The sequence below is a fragment of the Chiloscyllium plagiosum genome, chromosome 6 (assembly GCF_004010195.1).
Source record: "Chiloscyllium plagiosum isolate BGI_BamShark_2017 chromosome 6, ASM401019v2, whole genome shotgun sequence".
Classification (NCBI taxonomy): Eukaryota; Metazoa; Chordata; class Chondrichthyes; order Orectolobiformes; family Hemiscylliidae; genus Chiloscyllium; species Chiloscyllium plagiosum.
The window spans coordinates 71,045,620-71,055,573 of record NC_057715.1 but is presented as its reverse complement, the minus strand read 5'-3'; the positions used below and the strand labels follow the sequence as shown (position 1 = coordinate 71,055,573).

General features: G+C 40.9%; 1 protein-coding gene across 4 annotated transcripts in view; it reads right to left on the bottom strand.

The window, feature by feature from the left end:
• Positions 1-207: 207 nt before the first annotated feature.
• LOC122550689 (cytoplasmic dynein 2 heavy chain 1) overlaps positions 208-9,954 on the bottom strand; it is a 555,979-nt gene continuing 546,232 nt past the window's right edge. For all 4 annotated transcript variants that reach the window (XM_043691805.1, XM_043691808.1, XM_043691807.1 and 1 more), the window contains 2 exons: positions 4,578-4,694; positions 208-889 (listed from right to left, as the gene is read on the bottom strand). In XM_043691805.1, the coding sequence (XP_043547740.1) occupies positions 731-889; positions 4,578-4,694 (276 nt within the window). In that variant the 3' untranslated portion in view covers positions 208-730. The remainder of the gene's footprint in view (positions 890-4,577; positions 4,695-9,954) is intronic.

Here is a 9,954-nt window from a genome sequence, read left to right as displayed (position 1 = left end):
CCCTTCAGAATCTTTTCCTTTTCCCTTCCTATGTCATTAGCTCCAATGTATACAATGACCTCTTGCTGGTCCCTCTCCCCTTTGAGAACATTCTTCACCCTCTCCGAGATAGCCTTGATCCTAGCACCAGGGAGGAACACACCATTCTGATTTTTCATTTATGAAAATAAATACAATGAAAGCAAGCACATCTGTAGCAACAAACTATTTACAACATTAATTGTTTCTTTATTCTGACAACTCAATCTCACAACCAAACACAGTGGAACGTTCATCTTTGATGGCCATTCATAAAAGCATAAGTGACTAGAATAATCCATGTAACAGTAAGCTTCAAAATTAACTCCAAGAGTATGAACAAGCAATATCACAGAGGTAAGGAATTAGAAATGCATTGCTGAGGTTATGTAAGATGTTAATTATTCAGAAATATTCCTTTTACAACAATCAATAATCAGACAGATCAATAATGGAATTAACTGAAATAAGGTGGAAATTGATCACAAAATTTTGATTGGTTCCAATTATTTCTAATTATTGCAGACCAAAACAATTTAGTTAAACAGAAATATCATCTTATTGTAATATGTACTACAATACATCACATGTGAAAGGCAGTGAGCAAACTGCATCTACAGGATGTTTTATACATGAACAAGCAATCTTTTATTTTACTTCAATTTGGGATTTCATGTTTAAAAGATTCTATGAAGAAAAAAGAACAAATAAATTACTGGTTCTTTAGGAATAAAGCAGCACCGGATTGAATCCATTGGTCCTGGTTGACTCCACAAGGGACATCAATGTTTATCACTACCTGATCTCGTTCAGCACTGGTATACACTGGCAACGAAATACATTCTTCAGGAGAGTATGGCCCATCAGCATTCTGCGAAAAAGGTTCAAGTTTAAAGTTAACCAAAGCCAAAAACAACTGAGAGAATAAAAGAGCAAAAACAGTATTCTGAAATCATCAGCAGGCAGGTTTTGAGTGTTGGAGCCAGATAAATCAACAGGAACTAATGATTTGACCAAAACAGGAAATACGAAGGCAAGCAAACAATGAACAATCTCGGACAGCTTGTTCTTTTATGTCATAACTTTCTGGTAAATTATCAAAGTATAAGACCTTGGTTATAGACAAACATCCCCATCTTTTCAGAAAAACATTTCTAAAATGTAAGCAATTATATTAATGGGAAATAAGTATGACAGGTTATTTAATAGAGGAGGGTGTGGAAGCCTTGAGAATTTCGTAATGTTCTTGTTTGCTGTTCTGGAAAAGATATCAATATTGGACATTACTCTAAATCTGTCATTCAAAAAGCTCACATATTTTGAGTAGAGTAGAAAATCTTGCCAGAGGATGTATTTTCCCTGATTGGTTTCTAGGTGTGCAATGGTTCTATTGTTTCTTGCAGCCCAACATAATAGATTTTCTTATGCGGCCTCCAAAATTTCTCTAAATATTAACAGAATTTCTTTGTGGCCTTTTAAGGTGAGGAACCTCCACTAGCATCAAAATAAGCTATTGTAAAGGAGAACTGTGCTGTTGGGAAAGGGGGTGCCATTGCACCAAACCTATAAAATGCTGCGTAGGTCATTGGTGACAGGTACGTCAAGTGAGAACAAGCATGTTGACCAGCTTATAGTCTGGACTGTCACCTGGAATCCCAAAGTTTTAGGAACATTTTAAAAACATTTTGTCTACCTTACAAAGAGGTGGACAAAATGTTTTTAAATGTTTATCTGGGTGTTTTATACTATCGGAAGTTCATCATTCACACAGAGATCAGAGAAATCAGAGAGTAGGTGGAAATTCAAATCAGCAATCTCCATTCACAAACTGTTCCTTTTCCCAAACTTTACTTCCTTTTATGTCTGCCCATTAAAAAAAACTTTCCTACTATTTAAAAAATCTTAACTGATCTTTTGCCTCAACTCTCCTTTTCTGCCCACTCCTCTTATCCCTGAGGCGCCAAATCTTTTTAGCTCAACACCAAATGGCTTCAATGATGGAGCATCCATAACCTCTGGGTCATGACTTCCAAAAATTCACAAACTTTTGAGTGGCAACTTTTTTTTTATCAATTTCAGTCCTAAATAGTCAGTTCTTTATCTTGAGATTGAACTCTCTATTCTGGGTTTATAGCTAGGTGAAATAACCCCTCAGTGTCTAACTCTCTGGTTCCTTCAAAATCTTGTATGCTTCAGTGAGATTACTTCTTATTCTTCTAAACTCCAGGGAGTTTGAAGCCAATTAGTTCAGCCTAACAACAGAGGTACCAATCTAATGAACCATTCCTGTATTGCCTCCAAGTCAAGCACATTGTTCCTTATAAATGAAGACTTGTTCTGTATATGGTATTGCAGGTGTGATTTCTCTAAAGCCCTGTAGAATTCTAGCAAACATCTTGCAATTAAGGTTAACATGCCTCATCTTCTTGACTGTTGGCTGTAATACATGCTACCTTGCTGTGTTCCTTGAACAAGCACACCCAAGTTTACAATTTAACAAGTTGACAAGTTTACAGCTTGACATTTACAATATCACACAATTAAAATGATTTAGTTCTCCTTCGTTTATTAGAAAGTGAATAACCTCACACTTCCCACACTATATTCCATTTACTTACCGAGTGCCCATTCACTTAACCACATTGCTTTGTAACCTCTTTGTGATTTCCTTATGGTATACATTTCCAGCTGGCCTTGTATTATCAACAAACGTAGATTCATTAGTCTCAATATAATACACTGCCTATTAGGTACATTTGAATCATTTGTTGTTGGTCTGCTGACTGAGCTGGTAGGTTTCTTGGCAGACATTTTATTCCCTTTCTAAGTGACATCATCAGTGCTGTGTTGCCTCCTGTGAAGCACTGCTGTCCTATTCTGCTTTGAATTGATGTGGTCCCATTTGAGCTGTTTTCCGTTGGTGCCGGTTCCGGTTTTTCCTGCAGCAGTTTGTATATCAGGTCCTGGTCAATGTGTTTGTTGATGGAGTCTGAGGATGAGTGCCATACTTCCAGGAATTCAATTGCTGTTCTTTGTTTAGCCCGTCCTAGTATTGTTGCATTGTCGCAGTCAAATTTAAGGTTCTTGTAGTCTGTGTTTATGGACAGGCAGACAGCTAGCGACCTGCATCCACGAACACCAACTAGCAACTATGTGACATTACCAACTCTCCCTGGTATCCATACACACAGACAACAAGAACCATGAGTTTGGCTGGGACAACACAATGATACCAGGACAGGCTAAACAAAGAACAGCAAGGGAATTCCTGGAAGCATGGTACTCATCCTCAGATTCCATCAACAAACACATTGACCAGTGCAATGGAAAAACTGGAACTGGCACCAACCAGACAGAAGGGACCGCGAAAATGTTGTGAACTACTCGGTATGCTCCAGACAAAATGCAATGCAAGTAACCTTGTAAAAACTAAACTTATTAAATCACATTTTAAACTTAAATTTAAACTTAAACTTTAAAATTTACGGGAGGCAATGGTGAGGTGAAATCGTCACTGCATGAGTAATTCAGAGACCCAAGTATCATTCAAGGGACCTGTGTTCAAATCCCAACCCAGCAGATGGAGGAGTTTGATTAAAAAAAAATCTGGATTTAAAAGTCTAGTGATGACCATGAAACTACTGACGATGGCAAAACCTATCATGTTCATTAATGTACTTTAGGAAGGGAAACTACTGAAAACTGTGACTCCAGAACCTCAGCAATGAGGGTACTTGACATTGACTCCAGATCCCACGAAGTCTTATGGTATTAAGTCAAACATGAGCAAAGAAACCTCCTATTGAAAACCATGCACCATCCTTCCTTGGCTCATCAATCAGTACTCCTCCATGTTGAACACCACCTGGAAGATGCACTGAGGGTGATGAAGAATATAATCTACTCTGAGTGAGGGATTTCAATGTCTACCACAAATGCCAGGTAATGACCATTTCCAACGAGAGAATCTAACCATCTCCACTTGACATTCAATGGTAGCGTCATCACTCAAACCCCCACTACTAATATCCTGGGGGTATCATTTACCAGAAACTGAACTAGATGAGGTGCATATGTATTATGGCTACCAGACAGATCAGAGGCTTGAAATCTTATGGCACATAACTCATCTCCTACTAGGCACATGTCACGAGAAGAACTATGGCAGCAGATACATGAGAGCACCACCACCTGCAAGTTCCCCTCTAAGCCACTTGAGGCATTCAGGTTTGGAAACATATCACTATTCCTCCAGTGTCATTGGGTCAAAATCCTAGGACTCCCTTCCTAATTACATTGTGGGAAGCCTACAGTAAGCTGACTGCAGTGATGCAAGAAGGTGGCTCATCACGACTTTCTCAAGGGCAACTAGGGACAGGCAATATATGCTGGCCCAGCCAGCAATGCCCACTAATCTAAAACAGAACTAAAAATATTCAAAATGCGTAACAGGTTGATCAGTATATAAAAAAGAAATATAGATTACGCTAAACTTAGACCCCACATTAACATTAATCTTTATCAACTTAATTAATACAGGTTAAGAAACAATTTAGTACCTGAGGAATCCAGGCCATATAACAGGTGGGCACAGCTGACACGCTAGGAGAATCATGCTGGTTCTCTGAAAGTCGATTCCCATCAAAGCTGCATCCCTCTAGATAGAGACCTCCAATCTGCCACAGAGACATATCAAATATTTAGACATATATCAGGAACCACTGAGTGCCAAAATTCAATTAATTCTCCTGTAATAATGATGGAAAAGACTTTGGGAAATAAAATCCAATACTGCTGATAAATAACAGGAAGTGAAAAAAAGCAAATTACTGCGGATGCTGTAACCTTGTGTGTAAGAATAGGAAATCTGTTTTAAACAAATAACCTCTTCACGACAGCAAACTCTGCAAACATCCCTTCTCACCCAAAAATGGAAGGATAAAATGTTTTGGTACCAGTTGCTCACCTACCTGCAGATATAGTTCAGTTTACAAACCAGTAAGACTGAGCTCTCTGTCAGACAGAACAATATCTTACAATCTGATGTAACATATTAAAATAACAGGAATTACAGAACAATGAGGATTAGAGTGCATAGAATCCCTTGGAGAGTTATTTTTATGTTTTTCAACCAGGTACGTGAACACAAAGTTAAAACAACAAAGTTATACATCAAAAAGAAAATCCAATCTCTCTACTGAAGAGTAATTCTTTCCCAAATTGTACAGTGTAGAGATTTAACTCATGGCTGTTCCCTTTGTGCCTGAAAACCAATGACCAGGATTTGAAAAGACTGAAAGTGGAGGTCTTGGGGTTACCGGATAAGTTTCAGTGGGCCCATAACAGCAAGCCTGACTGAAACAGGTATAAGGCTGCTTTATTCTGCAAATCATGATCTTAAGCTCATCGACTCCCTCTTCTCTTCACGCCATTATCCACTCCTCTTCACACACACACCACAGCCAACAAATTGTGGGAGAAATTTAATGCTGGTGTCAGGGATCTCACTTGCTGGCTGTAGATTATGATTAGATTACATTACAGTGTGGAAACAGGCCCTTCTGCCCATCAAGTCCACACCGACCCGCCGAAGGGTAACCCACCCATACCCCTACATTTACCCCTTACCTAACACTACGGGCAATTTAGCATAGCCAATTCACCTGACCCTGCACATCTTTGGAATGTGGGAGGAAACCGGAGCACCCGGAGGAAACCCACGCAGACACGGGGAGAACGTGCAAACTCCACACAGTCAGTCGCCTGAGGCGGGAATTGAACCCGGGTCTCTGGCGCTGTGAGGCAGCAGTGCTAACCACTGTGCCACCGTGCCGCCCGCTGTAGAACTGGAGGGAGCTCCATGTTGCCTGAGTTGAGGAAGACCTACCAGAGTTAGGTGCCTACTTAGTCAGGGTTGGGGCTTCATCAGGATTTAAGACTCAGAGAACAGAAATCCTAGCCCCTGAGAGCTGCCAACCTAACAAAAGTTGGCAGCCATCCTTGGCACATTCGCACCACTGGCTGCAGTGGCTGCTACCAAAAAGGGATCTAGGATAGAGGAGGGTCCCAGGCTACAGGTGAGTGAGGGCAAGTATGGAGGTGTTGGTGAAGAGGTGGTGGCTAGTGGAGTGGGGGAGGGAAGTCAGAGGAAGAAGGTTAGAAGAAAGGATATGGGACTAGCACTCAGTGATCGCGCTGTGTGGCATAGATCACAACACCAACGGAACCCATTAACAAATTCACACAACCACTCCGAGGGATCCCACCTGTTGCATTCACTTCTGGTTTCTCTAGCCGATGCCAAGTGTGGACCTCGAAGGTCTGTGCATTGGCTGAAGAAGCTGAAGAAACATAAGGTCCCATTCCCACACCCTCCCCCATTTCCAAACAATTTGCCCGGGACATTACACTCCACCACATGTCAGTTCAACATCATCAATGACTGAATTTGTTCAGCCCTGATCAACAAACTACATCAAGGCTTTGTTTTGGTGTCCTCAGCTCACTACTTCCATTCAGTTTATATCTATTTTTACAATTTTGCTTGGGGGTCTCAATCTGGCATGGAGCAGAACACACAGCAATTTAATTATGATTTGCTGTCACTGAGATTGTGAAACAACCTCCTACTTCTTTGTCTTCTAAATTGTTGGAATAAATAATTTTCTTTTTGCTTAGAATCAGTGGACATTATAAACTTCCACAGGGCTGAACGAAAGAGTTTCTTTTCAGTTAATAAGAGAACATTCTTTAACTTCAGAATCAAAAGTGAACTTTACAGCATGGACAATGTCATCTGTGTCCATTCTTACACCAAGATCCTCACTGATGCTAAGATCCTTGTGTATAAGGCAATTATTTTTCAAACTCTTTGAAACTACATATCGACACCATCTCAAGGCCTTGGAGCCGTGTCATCAATGCTGCTTGAGACAGATTCTCCACATCAACTGCGAGGACATCAACGTCCATGAAGCAGCCAAAAGCACCAGCTCAAGGAAGGCACTTGATTGAGAGTAGGATGAAGGAAGTGTTTTAAAGGCTCCTTGAAGTCATGCAACATAGATATCAATGCATGGGACACTCTCATTCAGAAGGGGAAGTTCCTGTATCAGGGACTCAATTCTTTGAGATCACTCATCAGCAAGGTAAAGTATAGAAAAGGCATCGGAGAAAGGAATACTAACAATCTTAAGGTCAAGGAACAAATCCACTTCCAGAAACACCCGCCAAATGTGTGGCTGGAGATGCGGCTCCAAGCGTGGACACATCAGTGACACAAGGACCCACAAGGATCTGTTTTGCGGCCACATTGTTTGCCATTTTTATAAATGATCTGGATGTGGGCGTAGAAGGAGGGGTTAGTAAATTTGTGGATGGCACTTAAGTAGGCAGAGTTGTGGATAGTGCCGAAGGATATTGTGGGTTACAGAGGGACATAAATAAGATGCAGAGCTGGGCTGAGAAGTGGCAAATAGAGTTTAATGCAAAAAAGGTAGTTCACTTTGGAACGGGGTCAGAGGAGATTTACTAGGATGTTGCCTGGTATGGAAGGAAGGTCTTACAAGGAAAGGCTGAGGGAACTGAGGCTGTTTTCGTTGGAGAGAAGGTTGAGAGGTGACTAAATCGAGACATATAAGATAATCAGAGGGTTAGATGGGGTGGACAGTGAAAACCTTTTTCCTCGGATGGTGAAGGCTAACACGAGGGGACATAGCTTTAAATTGAGGGGTGATAAATTTAGGACAGATATCAGGAGTGGTTTCTTTACTCAGAGTAGTAAGGGTGTAGAACAGCCTGCCTGCAACAGTAGTAGACTTGTGACGTTAAGGGCATTTAAGTGGGCATTGTACATACGTATGGATAATTATGGAATGGTGTAGGTTAGATGGGCATCAGATTAATTTCACAGGTTGACGCAGCATCGAGGGCCGAAGTGCCTGTACTGCGCTGTAACGTTGTATGTTCTAAGTGTAGCACGAAAATCATTTCCTATAACCAAGAAGCAATTGCTTTAAAATAATGCTACACTACACTGTTTGCATCACCCTGTAATTATGCTGGAACAATGCAATTTGTTACACGAAGTGCATTCTCAAAATTTCTCCTACTAACAATGAGAACAATAGAGGAATCTTGCAGGAATGCCAACGTAAACCTTTCCATAAAAATAGTGCGTGTTATATACTCTGCGTGATTATGCTGTCGCAGCTTAAACGACTAAATAACACTGTTCATCACCAAAGGTTATAAAGTGCCTCATTTGACACTTTCACTGGGTCAGGTTTCCCACAATGTCAACAAACACTGTCAGTGGGCTAATTTTCATTTTCTCCTGTAACTTTTTGATTTCCTACAGTGTGGAAACAGGCCCTTCGGCCCAATAAGTCCACACCGACCCTCCGAAGAGTAACCCACCCAGACCCATTTCCCTCTGACTAATGCACCGAACACTTGGGCAATTTAGCATGCCCAATTCACCTGACCTGTTTATCTTTGGACTGCGGGAGGAAACCGGAGCACCCAGAAGAAACCCACGCAGACACAAAGAGAACTTGCAAACTCCACACAGACAGTTGCCCGAGGCTGGAATCGAACTTGGGTCCCTTGTGCTGTGAGGCAGCAGTGCTAACCACTTAGCCACATTTTTGCATGACTTGCATCTTTGAGGTTATGTGCTTGAAAAGCATATTATGAGAAGACATCACTCATTCCTATCTTCACTACAAACATGCATTTCAATGGAAACTTTTTAAAAATATAAGTCCTGTTGAAGCAAAAGCTTAATTAGCTACTTGGACTAAAGAGTCTCTATTTGATGCTGCAATTGGCAAAAATTTTTAATGAATATATGAAAATTGCTTAGATTGTTTTGCCATATGGAATTAAACTTTTTCTTACTACCACAAGGATTCTGGGTAATCCAAGATGGAGGATGGGAAAAATTTTTGGCTGTAACAGCTGCGCCTTTTTTGATGTGTTTTAGGTGCTGGAGGTGATTTCCTTAAATTCCAGGAGCAGCAATTACTGTTTTATATGCTGTTGCCATTGTTTTGGAACTTTGGAAAAAAATGTCAAAACAACAGCAGTTTTAAAGGGAGAAGAAGAGACAAAGGAAGCACATGGTGAGGTCAGTGCAGGAGAGAGAGAAAGTAAGAAACTGACACCACAGTGTACCTGCACAGGTACTGCCTTTGCTGTTTGAATTCATGTATCGCTGGGCGTCGGAGTGCATCTGGGAAAATTAACAAACTGATCTTGGAGGAACTGTTGGGTGAAGTTCACAGCACAGAAGCAGATAAGTGAATTGCTGTTTTACGTGTGGCCTACAGAGAATCTGCAGTAGTGAGTAGAGTGGGTTCTTTCTTGATTATATGTTTTTTGAGATATGTCTCTTGATTAAACTTAAAGTATAAGCCATAACTATTAATTTAACCCAGGGCAGTGTTTTGTAGAGGAATAAGACGGTGTTATTTTCTTGGTCTGTAGATTGTGAAGGAGTAAAAATGGCCTTTAGTAGAGTGATACATGCTTCGTGTCAGAAGTGGGAGTTTAAAGAGAGTTTAAGGGTTACTGCGGATTATATCTGCAATAAATGCTGTTGGTTGCAAATCTTATCAAATCGAATGGATCAGTTAGAGACAGTTAGAAGCAATGAGAAATTTGCAACAGCAACAGTATGTGATGGATGGCAGTTATAGGAAGGGAGGAAAGTCTCAGATACAGTCACATAGATGGGTTAACACCAGGAAAGGTAAGAGAGATAGGCAGCTAGTGCAGGAATCTTCTGTGCCTATACCCATTTCAGGAGAAAGTGAGGTCTGCAGATGCTGGAGATCAAAGTTGAAACTTTATTGCTGGAACAGCACAGCAGGTCAGGCAGCATCCAGGGAATAGGAGATTCGACGTTTTGGGCACAGGCCCTTCTTCAGGAAT